We start from the raw sequence: 19,605 nt of genomic DNA, 5'->3' as shown, positions 1-19,605 counted from the left end.
AAAATGAGTAAAAATCCCATTGTGCTGTTTCACTGTGCAAATATAATTTCTTGTAAATTATAAACCCCCAATCATTTCCTTATTTCAAGTATATTTTCATTATTCCAATAATGTTGTACTCATCCTTAAAGTGAAGGAAACTCCTTTTCACCTGTCTTACTAGGCACAGTTTTACCATTCTGTTTATACACTATTTTAACTATACTTTGTTCACAGACTCTATTTCCAGCAATATTAAGTAGCTGATAGATTACTTTGGGATTTTAGGTGATCCTTGTTTTAAGTAATAGCCTTCACCTTTTTCCCAAAACACCCAATCATTGTCCTTTTATACCTGTTCTTTTACAGAAATAGCTCCTAATTTCTTTTAATCTCCTTGCAGTTCTATATTCAGATTTTGCACAAAACTTCAATACTGATGATTTTTTTTTTTTTACCTGCTGCATATTCTCATTCTGCATGTCTGGCTGTTTTGGATACTGTCTCAAAGTTGCTGATCACCACAGCTACGACCATCCTTTGTAACTTACATTCATCAGTCCTACTCCAAGTTCGATCATTAAATGCCAGTTAGTAATTCACAAACTGTTTTCTTTTTTCCTCAGCTGTTAGTCTTGTAGAGTATAAACTAACCTCAGAGCGTGTACAAACTCCTGCAGTATTTTAAACTCCAGCCTATGTCTGGAGTCTCTTTTTCTGTGCATATCTGTTCTATAAAATCTCTGAGGTATCACAAGTTGACAATAATAAAAATACCAAAATGTTTACTTTGTCATCTCTATTTGTAAAATATAAAGAATAAAATTATCATCAATTAAGATAAAATTGAAGTAATTTAAAAACCCTTGAAGACTTTTGGTAGAGGGAATAGGGTTTCTCCAAATTTAAATGTTGCTGTAGTCAAAATGACACAGAATGTGCAATAATGTGTTTGTTTTTCAGATACTGTAGGTCTGAAGAGATTTTTTTGTATACTTCAATTATAAAAACATTTTAAACATACAAACTTCTGCAATTTTTATTTTAATGAAGATGAGAAGTTCATTAACGAAGATAAATATTTCATTAGATGTTAAATAAAACAAAGAGATTTTTTGGCTTCTCTCAGCACAAAATTCCTTTGAAAGATTAATTAATACATGCAAATTATGCAAATTAGACCCATGCAAATATTTTATGAAGACAATTAAGGGAACCATTAATTACTGCTTTTTTTGCTTCAGTGAGATTCATTCATTTAATTTTAATTTCACTTTAACTGTTTTGATGTATAATCTTGCAGCTAAGAACTTTATCTTTCCTAGTGGGTCACTTAAACTTATAAATTTCATCAAGTGAGCAGCAACAGAAATCTGCAAAGATATTCTCTGGGCTATGTTTAGTATCAAGAGAAATTTTTGACACAATGCACTCCTAGAAACTGCAGAACTGGAAGGGAATGTGAGCTCATTCTTGGACAAGGTTCAACTGCTGGAAAAGCAATTAATTTGCTTTGGCTGTGCTAATATAGGGGAATTAGAAAGTGTGACACAAGACAAATAGAAATAATTAGTTCTCCAAAATGATGTTCTCATTAATATGGTTTGAACAGTAGAAATAAAAAACATTATTGTGGCATGTCTGCATTCTGTCCCTAGCCACAGGAGGTAGGAAAATGCAACATACGGCATTTTTTCACCTTTGTAGTTTGTGTGGTGGTGGTATTTATTTTCATTTTTTATTGTAGGTTTAAAGAAAGGCAAATTGTGGACCTGATCCTGTTACCTAAAACCTACTGTACTTGCATAAAGCATGAGGAATCCCTACACTTCTTAATGTGAAAAGATGAAGCTATAAACATAACTGACTAGGCTTTTCACAACAATACACTCAAGTTCCTAAATTGAAACTTCTATTTCGATATCTTTCACTTAAATAATATTTTATTACATGCAATACCCAAGGTATAATGTGTTTTTTCTGCAGCTTAAGCTCCTTTAGTAAAAAGATTGCTCTTGTAAAACAGTTATGAATCCTCTTCAAATCCGATAACATAATTTCCTTTTTCCATAACATGAATATATGCACACACATTTTACAAAGTACATAGAGGGGGATTTTCACTTGCTCTCCTTAACATTTACCCCAATACAAAGCCAGTTTTCCACAAGCAGTGAAAATCACTAGCTGGCACTCTTTACAAAAACAGGCTGCTAGAAGGCTGTTAAGAACATCTGCTCACTTACACTCTATATTTCTTAGCTTGCTGCAGGATTAAAGGTAATGGAAGACTATGTGGCCCCTTAAAAATATTAACTTCTCCCTCCCCTGCAGGTTTGCCAAGTTGCAACTGAAGGCACCTCCCTTTGAAAGTTTTCCTGTCTACACACCTTTTATCTAGAATCAGATATTAAAGTGCAATGACTTGATATAAATTATTTCTTCTTTCAGTTAGGTGGAAAATCTATAGCATCTGACAGAAATAGAGATTTTTCTCTTTAAATACAAGGAGAGAAAATGTGGCCATGTGTTAACATTTTTTGAAAGCTGATTACCACAATTAACAAAATCCTTCAGTGCAACTACCACAGGGGTTTAGCAAAATTACCCAATACAATTTCTAGAACTCACACTGTAATAATTCATTACAAAAATCCTAATGTCTTTAGGGACTTTACTGATAAAGAGTTAAAATCCATGAAACCTTCCTATAGCTACCTATTGCTTAACAACATGGATATAGTATGTCCGTGTTCCTAATTTGCTAAGAATTTGTCAAATACATGGATGAATGAACATGATTCTTGTAAAATGCTGGGAAGTGCCTTCTTCCTTGACCATCAATTCTGTTGCTAGTCAGCTGATTTTCTGAAACTTTTGTTAAATGTGTCTATTAATGACTTCTATACAAACAACTATTAGAACTAGCAACTCATACTATATATGGTAGATTCTAGACTAGCATTTCCTAAAAAGCTTTTGGCATTCAAATACTGTTCACCCTTTGTTGGGATCTCATTCTCCCTCCACATTGCTAACTTCTTTCTCAGTTTGACATTTTTTGCTTCTTTCTCAACTTTCTGTTTTAATTTCTGAGGGCTACGATCTTCCTCACATTGTCACTCTCTCCATACTTTGTATCTGAGTAGTCAAATCCATAAACTGAAATTCAGTCACCATACCCATGCTGACAATTGACACGGCCCTTTGTACTCCAGGTCTGTTCCCTTCTGTCTGACATAAAACCTCAGTCTGCTTTTCTGATCCTCTGTGTGCATGTGTCGCTGCTCTGACAATCTCAGTTTGAGAAAACAGAGCTGTTAATCATTCACCCCTTCAGATTCCTCCTCATCTTCCCCACTACTACTACTCTTAGTCACTATGAACTACTCTTTTAATCTTGCCTGTCAGTAAAGTTCAAAATCAAGGTATCCTGTTTGTTTGTAACTTCTCACTCTTCATTACAATACACTGTCTAAATTTATTCTCATAAAAAGTCTCTGTCCCTCATTCTCCTATCCCACTTCCTAGCTATAAATTCATATGATGTTTCTCCTCATATCTCACCTACTAAAGTTTCTGTCTCAGTTGTATAAACAAATTTGTATGGCAAAAATATTTTCCTAGTCTGCTTCTTTGAATTGTCACTCTCTTCTAATTCCTTCACTGGCTCTTCTCTTTTAACAAGTAGAAACACAGTACTTGAAAGGTTTTACCTTACCCTTCACCTTGTGCATTACTTCTTATCAAAATGCTTCAAATTGGAGTGATACTTCCAAATAAGCATCCTCATAGTGCTGTCCACAATTAAGAAAACCCTCATGCAATACTTACAAAATGAACTCACTACAACCCTTTAGGTCTGAAGCCTGGACTTGCAGATGAGTCTGACAGAAAGACTGAGATCAGGAATGCTGCCTGAATCCATAATGTAATGAGAATACAAGTTCATGGACATATATAACTTCCAATATAAATCAAAAGCACTTGTCAGCACAGTCACTAACATCTCACAGATATCATGTCCTTCAATACTTGTGTAAAGTTTTAAGAAAAGTGACATCATTTGGTTACATTCCTTCAATAACTTTAGTTTACCTGGTCATGAATGGGACAGTAATTTCAATACTATTGTAGGAGACATAGGTAGGGATGATCACAACAAAAGATTTAATAAATACTCTTACCCCACTGCTGGCAAGATATCAGTTTACCTCTTAGAAGAAATGCATTAAAATATTTTTTCACATAAAACATTGCTGCTGCCATAACATACTTGTGGACAGATTTGCATTTGATGTCTAAGATTTAATTAAATATTACATTTTCTTTGTGTTTTTGACTGAAACGTTAAAAGGACATTGTAGTAATGCACATAGGCTTTCAGCTCCTGAAGTACAAAAAGCTCATACTGGTTTATTTTTATTTCTGTGAGTAAAAGTATAGCAGGTACTGAGCTGGTATGTACACAAGAAAGCTGAAGAAGAAAAGTTCAGTGTAACTTTGGGTTTGGAAGCTGGTAGATCCTACACTAATTAAATAAACCATTCTTCACTACTGTAGCTTCAAACCCTTGAAATGTCTTTATGCAAGGTGTTTTAACCAAACTGGTTATATTTATGTAGAAGTACCAGAATCTAGAATTTATTTCAGCTCTTTTTTACAAAAAATTAATACACAAGGTTAACTTGGTATGTGAGTAGCACTCATATGAAATCAAGTAATGATCAAATAATGCTAGGCAGCATGTGTTGTTGCATTTTCAAAGCTTTGTCTAACAAAGAAAAGACTTGAAAACACTTAGACCAGGCGCACTTTGTCATTACCCTGATATTCACAGAGGTTAGCCATCAGTCTGAGCAAATGCAGAGCAGCCACAGATGATGTGCTCCACGTATTCTGCTAGCATGGAGTTTTGGGACATAAATCCTATCACTGATATGCAAGTTGGTAAATTCCATCTAGTTTTCCATATGTCTGTACAATGAGAAAGCATGACAGAATATATAAAAGGGAGGGCAAAACATGAAGGGCAGAATAAAATCTTTAGCTCTTGCAAGATTTAGGCTCAGTCTCTGTTATACCACAGATTTCTGATATATCCATGATCAAGCTCCTTAGCCCCTCTATATATAAAGATAATTGCTTTGTTCTGCATCACAGGAGTATTTCCTGAAGTGAAGACTAAATCCATTAAAGACTGCAAAGTTGTTCAGATATTACAATGAAAAAATTTCTAGTAGATTTCCAGTTACTCCTGGCATAGCTCAAAACTATTTATCTGAGACAGCCACAAGGCTGCAAATTGGAATCAGTAGCACAAATTAAAAAGTATCTATTTACTAAAATTTATATTCATGCAAAAACATTATAATAGTTTAAGTTTCCTCTGAAAATAAATAACCAAAATTTAACAAACTATTTTTGGGTTAGCTGATTTTTGTAGATTTAAAAAATTAGTGTTTTCTCATGAATAATCTGTCCTTCTTAGTTTCTCAGAACTATTATGCACAAACACGCTTTCCTTCAGCTTGATGACTAATTTTGTTTTGTTTCAACATACTTATTTACACTAGCAGTCGAAAAGAATTATGCACTCTTAATAAATACATTCTGTTGAATGTCAGCTAAAGTCCAACTTTGCTTCTTTAGCTATTTTTTAAATATGATTACTCTTGCAAGCTTCATGGCCAAAATGAATTGCTTGTTTCAAAACAGAAAGAAAAAGAAGGCACCTATGAAAAGATTTTAATACTAAATGTACAGACAGAAGTCAAAGATTTTACAAAGAACAGAGAAAGTAGGAGAATATGCTAATACACATTAGCAAAGGTCAGGGTTGCCATATCGAGAACCATTTATCGATTTAGCCAAAGAGCTGATTTTGAGTCACACATGGTAAATGTTATCAGATCCTTTTGAAAGTCAGTCAGTTTGGGATTCTTTAGAAATAATTTTAAAACACCCACAACTTTTTGTCCCTATTTGACTTTTTCCTATCTCAGTCAAATGCTATGTTAAATACAAGCTAGTCCACAAACAACAGGGGAGCACGATCTAGAGAAATTATCTCATGAATGTTTGTGTGTAAAAATTATAGGAGTGGCATAGGCCTTCCCTTTAGAATTAAAACAGTGATAAATATATTTTTAGTCAATATATACAATAAACTATGAATTTCCATTTAATATAACCCATATAGCATGTCATATGTTCAAAGGCATTTTAAAAGAGCAAAAGGGGTTTGGTTCAACATCTGCTATGATTTCCACATCCTTTAAGGCTGCTTCCAGCTGCTGCTCCAGAAAGGCCTGGATCTTCTGGAGGCATGATGCAAATGTCTCAGATGCACTGCAGCATCTCCAATAGCACAAGTCACCTACTTGTGGACCACCAAATAACTTTTTTAATAGTGTGAGAATCTATGTTAAGATAAGAATATCTTAACTTCTCTCTGAAAACCTCATTTCAGAGTTTCAGACATTCAGGGATAAGATTAAGACTTGCTTTGGTAGATAGTTCATATGGCTTGCTTAGAAATCTTTTCTTCTTTGATGCAGGTGATGGCTGATAGCCAAAAAAGGCCACTGAATAGGATGGTGGCCATTCATATTTAATGGTTTAAGTATCATTGAATTTGAAATTCAAGATTTGAAATCTAATCTGGATTGGATGCTTCTTTTTACCTACTCAAGCTGTAGCACCTTTCAGGAAGGACATATGGATCTCCCTATCTAATAGATTTCCTTCTATGTTTGCTAAATGGATAAAGTAACTTGCTGGCTACTAGTCTATGTTACTAGTTCTCCAAAGCACCATACTTTTAGAAGAACTGAAAAATATTACTCTTATTTCTGTGTAAGACTTGTTTCCTTCATTCTTCACACAAGTCACAGGGGAAGTGCATCTATTAGAAAAATCTCAAATCATTAAATATTTGACATCCATTGATGGTGAGGTCTTAAGGATTTAATAGAAGAATGCAAAACTAACACTGAAAGATGAAATTCCTTTATATGGGTATAATACACAAACATCAGGAAATTTTAAAACTTTACAGAGTTTAAAAAACTAATGCAAAGAAACAATCCTCTTTATGACATATCTTAACATGATGTGATGTTACTTTCCAGCACTTATCTAAGATGTAGTAAAAGTGGCAGAGGGAAAAAAAATATAAGAAAGCGAAAAAGAGACAGCTGTCTACACACTTTATGGGCAAATACTGATAAACAGCTTACAGCCAGGAGATCTAGCTTCTCAGCCAGCCTCAGAACATTCAGAATTATAGTTCAGCTGTGAATGAACTAGAAATCCACTTTATTTATACTTGTTTCATGGTAGGCTATAGAAATATCAATTCACTGAAACAATGTTGTTTTAATCATTTTTTCATCCTGATTTATAAAAAAAAAATCAAGCCTTTTAGCTCTTTCTATAAAAGGAAAAATTTTATATATTTTTTAGCTGATGAGACTATGCTAGAAATATATGTTCTACCTGCCTGATCAGGTTTCAGTCACTTTCTGAGGGAGAAGATGAAGGGAAGACAGTACTTCTGGGAAACAAAAATACCTAATATGGTGCCTTGCAGGGCCCATCCTTTCCAGGTAGCAAGACAACAGGGATGACCCCAGAAGTCTATTAGGTAAGAATTCATCCATCCTATCCTTCCCTCTTTGAATAAGATGAACATGTAGGATGAATGAAAATGAAAGCCAAAACAATTCTATATAAAGCCTCTGGAACACAGTGTGGGATTTTTTTAATATTCGTATTGTCCTGAATTTTCCCACTTGACTCTGTTCATGCTTAGTCATTAATTTTACATACAGTTTTTTTAAAAGTGAACTAAAGCAGCATGTTGGAAGAAAATCTGATTGATTAACCATTCATCTGAGTAGAAAAGTCAGGAATATATTTGATTTCCATCAGGTCCATATATATACAGCTATAAAATGAGACATAAATTGCAATAGATAGCAGTTTCAAATAAAATGTGAAAAATTTTATGTAAGAGTATGTGTTGAATGAGAGAGTTGACTAAGAGTACTTTGCAACATATATATAACTGTATATTCACTCTGTGCCTTTCCTTTGCTTTTTGGGTAATAGATAACAGGATCATGTACCTTGAAGTTTAAAGGTATACCTAACAATGACCTGTGAACACTATGAAACAATTGTCTATTTATAGGTTACTGCCTGCAATCAATATCACCTTCTGTTTAAGTTAATCAGTGTTGTCTTTAATTGATTAGCTTAGGTTGAAAACCTGCCAAAGTGCTGACTCCTGGACAGGGGGATAGGGAACATACTTATTGCTGTTTGGTTTCCATACATTGTAAGATAATTTCAGTATTTATCCATGGTTAATGAAATATGAAACAAAATAAATCTTTAACGTCTGTTTCCTCATCAAGTATCCCAGTATCAACAGTAAAAGACAGATGAACTAGAAAGAGATGTTTTAAATATCTACTATAGAATCTAGGCTTAAAAGCTAAAGTATATTGGATAGTCTGTCAATCAGTAAAACAAGTGTGTTTAAAACTTGTGAGCTGATAAAGCTAGTAAGGCTTAGGGGAAATAAAATTAAATGTTTAAATTAGTGTGCATAGAGAGAGCCAAGCTCTTTCTAAAATGTATAAAAATTAAGAGAACCTATTTTCAGAGATGTATCTTCTGTAACAGTAATGAAATTCAAGGTGGTGCACACAGATTAATGTTTTTATTTATTATTATGTATATAATTTCATTGAAGTGAATAGGACTGTTCACATGAATAATAAGTGCATGACACTGACATTAATACAAGGTGTTACACAGTGAAGTCAAAAAGCAGATGAAGTTTAAGGCACTAATCAGAAGAAAAATTAAGCATTATGGGTTACTGCAAATAAGAACAGTGTTGAACCAGCAAATATTTTATGAAGACTGAACAAAAATAAAATAGAATCAGGTGGACTATCCAAAGGGAGCTAGAAAGGCAGCTCCAATAAATGTCACTGAGGGTTAGAAACTAATATTCTAACAGTGTCTCACCCTTAAGACCATCACTTGGTCTGAAAATAAATTTTCTTTTGAGCATAAGAAAGGCAAAAGAGAAGAGCAATGCAGAAAACACACTACCCTTTAGCTTCTATAATTGAACAGTGTGTGTGCATACGTTTTCACCAATGCACCAATTTGTTTGACAAACTCTGGCATGCAGAGAAAAATCAGTAATAAAACAGCAGCTATCACTCCCCCGTGGGTCACTACAATGGCTTTGCTCCATTCCGTTGTCTTTCCCACATGTTTCTGTTACCTCAAATCACTACTCTTACCTAGAGACGTGCTAGTATAACCCAAAGGAGAACAGTCACATTACAGAGACAGTCTTATGCCTACAGTTAACCAAAACTTTAGAGATTGAAATGAGTTGTCTTACTGATCTTTAGAAATCTAAAAAATGGAAAATTCAATGAAGAAACCTGAAAATCAGACAGGTAAAAAGAAAAATGCAAAATCTATCTGTCAGATTGCTGAAAATCACATTTTCACAAGACATGTTAATTCACATCGACAGACCTTCAAAGTGCTTCTTGACTCCTAAGCTGAAGAAAAGTATTTCTATTGGCAAATTAAATGGAAATTATTAGGTTTTTTCGATATGTTTTGTTTTGGGTTTGTTTTGGTTTGGTTTTTGGTTTTGTGAGTACAGAACCTTTTTATATTTCTATGGGTCTAGAATAGTCAGCTGTTTGTTTCCATAAACAGCATAGCTAAGTAGCAGATGTTTCCTTGGGCAGTTATTCAACATATCTAGAAAAAAAAAAATCCCTTTGCCTTCCAGGCTTCTGACAGCTTTGTTTCCAGCTCCTGACTTCTTTTCCCTGCTGAAATGTTCAACCTTTATAGCAGGCCTGCACAACAGGTGGGCTGTGGGTCTCTTGCAGTTTGAAAAACCATTTGTTTGGCCCTTCAGCTGCTGAGAAGCATCATGTACTGTTTGATTTGCCCAGCTGCCAAGAGGCAGCAACAAGATGTCCAGCAGAAAATGCATATCTCCTGGCTTGTCACTGATCCCTCAGAATGCGTGTGCCTCCTAGTCAGCCACCTGGTCAACCAGCAGCCACATGGCTCCAGATCGTAGACACACATTGCCTTGCAGGTCAAGGAAGTGACATATTAAGAAATATTTGGGATATTCAGTAGCAGGGGAGGAGGTGAAACAGAGGTGGAAGGAAAATGAGAAAGCAACAATAGAGGGAAAGCTGAAACACTGTTGAAATGGGTTGACAGAGAAGAAGGAATGTCACACAGGAAAATGAAAATGTATTTTCATTCTGCAAATGACCTGATACATTCATTTGAGAATTCTGGCTCTATACTAAACCCAAGCACCTTTCTGCTAAAAGTCCCATGCAATAATAAATGAGTAATAACAAATCCATAGTACTTACTAAATGGTGATAAAACCAGAATAACTGATGAGCAAGTGTCAATTGAATAAAAATGCAGAATTTACAAGTTGATACACATAGAGAGTCATTTAGCAGTTCCAAGAGTTTTAATTAGGAAAAAAGGCATGAAAAATCTTGGTAAAATGTATAAAAAGTCAGGTGCTCTCCTTAGGTTTAATCAATTAATACTTTAGAGAACATATGGCCATTGTTTTACATGGCATTATACAGATGGATGACCTCGTCTTTAGGCAGCTATGGAAGCAAATGGAATTGCTTTTGATAAAGGGGGACGTGGAAAGGAACAGACAGAAATGCAGAGATAGGAGAAGAAATGCAGAGATAGGAGATAGAAGCTCTAAGAGAAAGATGCAATTCTTGAAAGGACTCTAAAGATAAAAGAAATTTACTTAGCATTGGTCATCACAGTCAATACCATACAGAAAATAAATCAAAAGACTAAAGAGAAGACATCTTAGTTAAATGTGTTGCAAAGAATAGTGATGTCCCTGGAAAAGAAATACATGTTCTGCCATTTGAGAATATTGAAAACTATTTTAAAAAAATCATTAGCTAGTTTGAGAGTAGCCGTGCACTGGAAAATGTACTCTATGATCAGCAGCCATAGTGATCTTCTCTAAGTCTACAAACATGAACTCATAAAAACACTCAAGATTTACAGAAATTAGGACAAGTCTGATGTGATCAGAATTGGAAATAAAGACAGAAAATGTGACTGGGGGATTGACTGAGACTGGCTAAATACATAGATAGAAACACAGAAATCAGGGAACTGGAAAACTCTATGAAATAAAGTACTAAAAATGATTGGCTGACAATAACTGAGACTGAAGTTGGGGGACTGAATTATTTACATTAATAGACAAGAACACAACCCAGTGGTTGAGAAGACAAGGAAAGAGGAGAGACAGAACTCAGATAGGGCAAGAAAGTCAAGCAAAGTCATAGAATGTTATGAGTCAGTGTCGAGACACCTGGATCTTGATTAACAAGGATATTAGGCAAAAGAAGTCTAAACTTTTGGTGCTGGAATTATGACTGGATATAAAAAGAAACTTGCCTTGAAAGGTGGGAGGAAAAGTGAATCAAGAAAGACATTCAAAAATTTGGAAGTTGTTATTAACGTTGATAGAAAACCCAGAAATGAGGGAGAGCCAAGAAAAAGAAAGCTTGACGGAGACACTGTTAGAGGTGATACAGGTTGCAAGAAAAATGAAAGGAAGATTCTGTGCCCAAGAGCACAAAATATTTCCCAAGATTGTCTTTATCTCAGGAAGTATCTGTAAAACTGCCATAGCAAAATGGTCATTTCTTCGGCCACACTGCTCATATTATGGTATTACAGTTTATCAGTTGCTTGGTTAGCTTTATCACTGTGAATCTTAAAATTCAGTTCTCTATGGTTTTCAGATGTTGTGTCACAGTGAAACTTCTAACTTTGTAGTTTACTTGTTAAGAAGAAAACTCTAGGAGATGGTTACCTAGTACCTTAGTGAAGCAAAGCCCTCAGCTGTCAGGAAATGCCAAAATTAAGATTTAATATATGAAAGAAATTTAGATGATAATTTACAACTATTCTGTAAAGCATGATGTCTAATTATGGAAATATTATACATAAATGAAGTATTGTATAAAACATTACAAGACACACTGACCACTGAAGATGAAGAAAATATTGGATAGATATCCCTTTATTCATCTATATTTTTGTCCCCTGCACTGAATGAGACAAGGTACTGTGAAAAATACAGTATCTAATCACATAATTAAAGATTGTATCATGACACATACACAAAGACACTTGAACAAAGGTGCGGAAGACAACCTTAATTCTACCATTTCCGAATTTTGGAATGTTTGACTTCACAGCCTTGATAATGGCCTTTTCCAATAAAACTTTTGATCTCATAAAAAATATCATCACATATTTCCACACACTTTTTGTCCAAGATTTATATATCAGAAATAGAACTATGTGCAGTAGCTTCACAGAACCGCCAGAAGATCCTTTTCACTGTGGAAGTCCTTCAGATACCTATCTTTCAAACACAAATATAACAAGCAAGAATCAAGGACTATCAGTTGCTGAGATTATTACATGGATTTTGCTTGTTGAAAAATAGATTAAACAAATTTCAAACCAATGCAGAAACAATTTTCAGGTTTCAGGGCAAAAGACTAAAGCTGTATATAAGCAATTTTTATTAATGTGGAGGGCAACTGCATGGCAGCTTTCCCCTAATGTTTGGGCAGCAAAATGCGCACTTGCAATATGTGAATTTAAATCATAATTTCCTTCTTGTTCAGTAGCCTGCAAAGGAACTTCATACAGGACCAGTGTACCAAGTTGGTTTTATTTTCTTTCACTGTTCCTGGATCTGTTCAACATCCCTATTTCCTGCCTTGTCCTTTCTAGGAGGGCAAAAAGACATACAGCCCTCACAGAAGGTTTTGTGAGAGCATGGTAGCTGAGTGGGTCTTTTTCTTACACCAGGAAGGTATAAACTGAAACCACTTAGCATTATACTTAACTGAATTATTAATGTGAGCCTAGAGAAGAGGTGGAGAACCAAAGAAAGGGAAGATGTCAGTGGGAAAGGGCTTAGAAAGGGTAAGTTCATTTTGCTAAGGGACAGAGCAAGTACACAACAAACACATCTGGAGAAAGGCTGATAATGTGCTAGAAGAAAAAAATAATACTTGCAGCAGAGTAAGGAACTGAGGTGTGAAAATGTCCAATGGACAAGGAGAATAAATTTTCTGCTAGAGGAAAATGCATAGCTGAGGAAAAAGCTGATTGAGAGTGAGCAGGATGAAAGAACTTTGAGAACACAGAAAATGCAAAGGACTTCTTGCAACAAAAACAAACATTTGGGGTAAAAAAACAGATAGACCTGAGAAGTCAGGGAACTGAACAGGGTAAGAAGACTTAGAGCTGATTTCAGGAGCAGCTGGAATGACAGCATACAGAAGTTGAAAATTATTTGGAAGAAAGCAAAAAAAGTACAAGCTGAGGCAATTGCTAGTAAATTTGGAATAAATGGAAAAGACAAAAAAATAGCAACATGAAAGAGAGAAAATTTGATTAATCTTCCTCTTCTTACCAGGATAGCTTTTGGACCATAGCACAAAACCATTTCTGAGCAATTTGGCAAAAGGAACACATGACAGAAACATGACAAGGAAAGAATGGCCAATGGTGACGATGGTGCAGAACTAGAACACTTTTAGAGGATTTTAGATAAAGTGTGTGATTGGTATTTAAATAGAATGAAAATGAATGCACAGGACTTGGGAGGGAAACTACTGGGAGATAGAAAATTGAGAATGTGGGATATGTAGAGGAAAAGAAAACATAATAATGTAGGCAGGCAAATACATGGTAAGTAACTAGATGGAGAAGAAAATTCAATGGAAATAAGAAAGTAAAAGCGGCAGTAAATGTCATTGTTCTAGTGCTTAGTAAGAGGTCTGTTAACAAAACAGTATATAAAAGTCAAACATTATCTTTGTATGGTACCTTTTTGTGTGGGATGAGGGGGTCTTGGGAAACCGGATTGGGAGCTAGGCATAGGCATCTAGTGAACCTACAATATGTATGGAGAAGAGGATAATCTGCTTTATTATTATTTAAAACAGAAGCAAAGAAAACATTTAAAACCAGTGTCTTCACCAGTTCCTAACAGCTTAGTATATCTTTCTATCACTCAAAAAATACGTAAGTACATGTGAGACCCAAATTTGAATTATTTATTATGATTATTTGTTAACATTTTATGGAAATTGCAGCAAACTGTTATCTACTCAGTATTTAAAAAACTCAAACACAACCCTAAAATACCCTGCATTGCTTCTTTTTATGGTCTTGTATTCAAATTCCTTTTCATTATTGATCCCATTTTACAAAAGACTTTACATGCACTAAAAGTGAATCTAAATGAGTGCTACATGACGAAAAAATAGAACAGAACATACCCCCTTATTGACAAATGCAATTATCTTCTGTGCTTAAATTAGTTCTATTCCTTACTCTTCAAAGTGATACTTAAAAATAGCAACATTAGGTATAACTTCAAGTTGACAAGTATTCAATTATTTATAATAAATAGTAAACAAAATCTTTAGTTTTAATTATGATTTTCTTGCAAAATTTTTTCTTAAATGCTGAAATTACACTTTGTATTTCAATTATATCACTTCCCTACAGAACACTGAAGCTTTCCTACCTTTGTTTGCTTAGTTATAGAACTACATAGCACGCTCAACACAGTAAATTGAAAAATGATTGTGGATAAAAAGACTATTACCCCAGGCATGCTTAGATACTGAGACACAGATATATTTTTGAGAGGAATAAGAAAGTATTTCCCTAGTAAATATTTTTTCCCCAGAACCTGAAAGATGCCAGAGGTGGTATTATATTTTTAATTATGGAACATACTGTATATAGAATATAATAAATATTTGTATATGATATTTTTCTATAGTGCATACCAAAGTATACAAAATATCATTTACAAATAAAATATAAGGACACAATTGAAATTTTGTATAATTGTGACAATATAGTCTTTGTTGCCCCAAACAAAATCCAAGAAAGTACTGGAAAATATTTCAGCCACTGGAAAGCTTTTGTAGAGTTTTGCAGATAAAGGGCCCCATCTGTACTGAGCATGCTTTATTCCAGTGCTTCAGGAATTAAGTGGTTCTTTCCCTGCAATTCTTTCTCCCCACTCCTGCTTACAATTGTTGTGCTAAATACTGAAATCGGAACATAATGCTCTCAGTGCTTCCCTCCCTGATATCCAGGCAGGTACATGAAAAGAAACAGAAATGTACTGAAACCAGTAGGGAATATGAGCCTGACCAGAGAATGTCAATGCAGCTCTTGAAACGACTGGGTAAGGGGAGGAGGCAACAGGAAGGGTCAGATAGAGCCAGGGGGTCACGGAGAGAGAAAGAGCTTGTAATAAAGGAAATAATTAGGGTGGCATGAAACTAAGTTCAGAAGAGAATGATGGGAGAATGTGAAGTTGGGGGAAAAAGAAGAGCAATGTAATGTAGAGCAAGGAAACGTGTTAGGTTAGCAATTGACAAAAGGTGGGATTGGAGGAAGAAGGACCTGGGACAGATACACAGGGATACATAGCAAGGGGGACACAGAGAAAAGGGAGTTTATGGTGAAAGGAAGTCCTCCTTCCAATATTGGAAATGAACACAAAAGTCCTGACATTTGGCATGACTTGCCTGCTACTAACTGTTTCTTAAACTATTTCTGAAGTCTGTCACCCTATAATGACTGATTAACATTGACAATATGTTCCTACACTTACATTTGTGTTGTAGGGTTGCATATTGGAATAGATCTGAAAGTTCTGAACACCTGTATGATGATTGAGCTGAATACATTAAACTGAAAGACATGAAAACTGTTATTTCTTGCTTCTTCTCTCCTTATTCTTAAAACCCCTCTGCTTTAGTTATATATTGAGAGTGCAAAGTATATACTGGAAATGTCAGAATTAAGGTTGCCTTTGCAATATGATTCAATATCACAGTCAGAAAATATCATGGTCCAGTCTTGAACTAAACAATAATCTGTGGATTTAAATTTTGTTTCTAATGTGTATCACCTGGGACAGATGAATCAAGGAAAAGTCATTACTGAGAATGTCTCCCGTAAATCCTTTATTTCACTTATTGCAAAAATGGAAATATATGAAATGAGCAGAGGATAGCTGAGAAAGAATGCACAATCATTGTTCAAAAGCTGAAGTGTTATTCCTGTAAAGTTTGGGATAAATCCTTTAGAATACATGCTTTCAAATTTGTGTTGCTCATATTATAAATATCTAACTTTACATTTCAGCCTATGAGCAAGACTCAGTTCAACAGGAACAGTGATTTGATTACACCTGCATGCTTCTGCCAAAAATGCAAATTATCCTGAAAAATTAGGTCCTTGATACTTGACAGTTAAGCAATACGTCATCTTAATCTGTATTTGACTCTTCTTCCCAGCTATGAAATTGGAATACTCCAATTTCACTTCCTTGTACGAATGCTCTGAAGATGGAGCAATTAATGTTTGCAATGAGTACAAGTACTGCAGTGACTGGTGCTGCAGTATGGCCTCCCAAGAAATTAGAAGTCTGTTTTAGCATCAAGAGAAGTAGCAAAATGTCTGGATTATAACAAAATGAAACAGTGGCTGAGTTCTTACCAAATTAATTATATCAAATGGTGCTTTGAATAATGTGCATGTTATATGGGAAGGAAGGCAGGATTCTGGCATAACCGACCCCATAACATGTATTCACTTCCCAGGCAACATTTAATCTGGCATATTCCAACTTCTGTGTTATTGACTTTGCAGACATAATTTGCTTTAAATGTCTCAGTTTATATATGCGTCTCTGCTTTTCATAAGAACTTATTGCATCTTTGATATTTGTTTATATGTTCAATCTGTTAAAAGCTTCTTGACTTTTTTTATTTTGTTGTTACAGCCTCCTTGTGGCACACCAGTAACAACTCCTTGGAAGTTAGGAAATGCGATTAAATAACACACAGAAGATGTCAAATGATATTGTTAGGATGATTGACTTCAAAATGCAAAATAAAGGCAATTGAGTGTGATTACTGGAGCTAATCCTTTTAGGCTTGCCTCTGAAAAATGCACCTTCATTTACCATTGAAAACAATTGCTATTTTTATTGCTTAATATTCATGTAGGTAGATTTAGCTTGCTGATAAGAAAGGAAATTATAATATAAATACTATCTTCAAAATTTGCTCTTTACTAATATCTTGATGTTTGCAATGTATATACACATTTAGATTCACAGGGGAAGTAATATGGTTCTCTTTAGTATTTAATGTATAAATTTATTCAGCAGATTTGTTTTATTAAAATGTAAATAATGGGATGTGGTAAATGAAAAATCCAAGATGGGAATAAACAGCTTATTTATTGTTAATGCTCAGAGTAGCTTATTGAAACAACATCTTTCAGTAACTGCCACTGACTATTAGCTATGAAATTCTCATCATGCCTTGAATGTTACCCATTAGGTTTAGACATTTGTACAGTTAAAAGGCTCAAGATGTTTCAAACACACCTTTAAAAACATTATTAACTCAAATCAAGCTACACATATTAAAAAAAACCTGCATTCAGTATGTCTGAGATTCAAACCAATACTGCTTCAAATTAATTATTCTTCTTTAATTGCTCTGTATAAACAGAAATGACCTATTAATTTAAAGAAAATCTATCAGCACAGAATGTATTCTCTCTTACAAACAACCAAGATGAACTTGACCTTGTTTGAACTTGTTTTGATGTGGCCCAGATGGTAGGCTACATGCTTGAATAGCAGTCTAAAGCTGAGGAAAAACTCATACAGCAAGATCTAGATTTATAGCCTTTTGCAAATTCCTACCTTGTATTGTCCTTTCAGCATCTGTTCTGCCCCCACTGCGGTCAGCTTCTATCTCTGGGGTCAGAGAGTCTAGAAAGATAGAAAGGTAAGACTGACACATATTTCATTTGATTCTTATAGCCGTTTTTACAACCTGTTACTCCAATGCTGAATTACAATACAATCAACCTTTGTCAGTTTTTTTAATGTTGAACAATGACTGGAGGCCAGGACAATTTTTTGTTAGACTGGGAAGATTAATGAGCAATAGATTTTTCAAGCATAAAGGGGAGGAGAAAAAAAGGAAGAAAAAAAAATTGACTTCTCAAACTAATAATATAAAATTGTCCTAGTTTGAACATTGTCTCCAGTGAGTTTATTTGCACATACTATATAAAGTAACAAAGCAATAAAGATAGAGGTATCATTTGAATGAAGAAAAAAAAAGAGATTTTCCTTTTTTCCCTTTCCATCATGCTATAAATTTTCAATATAAAAAAATTCTTTTGGCACTTAAATTGAAAGTTAATGGCATAGAGGCAAAAATTAGCTTCTTACCATTTAGGACCCTGAGACTATCTGTTGAAGCTGCCTGTTTCAGTGTTTGCTCTGCTTGCTCTCGTCGTTTAGTCTCAAATTCAAGTGCTTCCTGCAATTTCCTCTTTGCCTTCTTTTCCTTCTTTAGCCTTTTCTGAATTATTGCTGTGAAAGGAAAATAACATCAGTGCACTCCACTTTGGATCTGAAACTTGGCTGCATGATGACCTAAGTGCTTCTTGAGAAACACTATAACTGAGATTTTCATATAAACCAATGAATTACACAATAACCAGTTACATTACTTGGAATTTGTTGGAATCACCCTGGAATATTCTAAATGCTACTGTTCTAAATGACAGTATTGAAAACTATATGTGGTATCAAGCAATGACTGTGAATTTTCAAATCAGAAAACCTTGAAAATCAGCAATGGAATGTACTTTTTGAACCATCTGACATAGGTAAACCCATGTCTCTGGAGGTGAGGGGGTTTTTAGAATTAATTTCACCATTTTTATTTCTCATAGCACAGTTAATAGACACATGGTGATGGAGTTCTTGCCTCCCTGCAGCTTCTCTTGCATAAGAGGGGGATCCATCTGCCTGTGTCCTGGGCACTCCCACCCTGCTCTGGTCCTCATTTCTTGGGGAAAGGCCCTGAGACTTCTAACTCGCCTCCAAGCTCTGCTCCCTGCAAGCCATCTGACCTCTTGGTTCCTGGTCTCTTCTCCATATTTATTTCTTTTCCACATTTCCATTGTGTCTTTTCCTTTTCTCTTTCTTGCTTTCTGTTGGTGCCTGTGCCATCAGCCATCTAACCTTGAAGAACTCACAGCAAATCCTTTATGGTGCTGGATCCTCCAGTCAAGTAAATATTAATATACGTTGTCAAATGTGAGGGAAAATGTTAGTAAAGAAATGAGTATTTTGAAGTTAAATATAGAAAGTCCTTATGTAGGAAAAATGTTTTCCTTTAATTTCTTCAGCTTAAATTCTTTAGGAAAAGGGTGGCAAGTCCAGTATGGGACTTCATCACAATTTTCTTTTCTATGTTACCAGTGATTTACAACCACAAAGGTAAGACTTGCAGGATCCCTAACTAAAGGAACATATTACAAATTATGCTCCTGATGGAAAAGGGTAAAGTCAATCAATTTTTCTTCTCCATTAAAACCAAAGTGGACCTCTGAAGC

The 19,605-nt window shown here is 34.8% G+C and overlaps 1 protein-coding gene across 1 annotated transcript in view; it reads right to left on the bottom strand.

The window, feature by feature from the left end:
• Positions 1–19,605, bottom strand: part of DACH1 (dachshund family transcription factor 1) — a 356,631-nt gene that overhangs the window by 17,879 nt on the left and 319,147 nt on the right. Inside the window, exons 10-12 of the mRNA XM_053936033.1 lie at positions 18,431–18,574; positions 17,894–17,962; positions 13,969–14,035 (exon numbers count right to left, since the gene is read on the bottom strand). Coding sequence (XP_053792008.1) covers positions 14,013–14,035; positions 17,894–17,962; positions 18,431–18,574 — 236 coding nt within the window. The 3' untranslated portion in view covers positions 13,969–14,012. The remainder of the gene's footprint in view (positions 1–13,968; positions 14,036–17,893; positions 17,963–18,430; positions 18,575–19,605) is intronic.

Source organism: Vidua chalybeata, chromosome 2 (genome assembly GCF_026979565.1).
Source record: "Vidua chalybeata isolate OUT-0048 chromosome 2, bVidCha1 merged haplotype, whole genome shotgun sequence".
NCBI lineage: Eukaryota > Metazoa > Chordata > Aves > Passeriformes > Viduidae > Vidua > Vidua chalybeata.
This window is presented reverse-complemented; position numbering and strand designations above follow the sequence as displayed.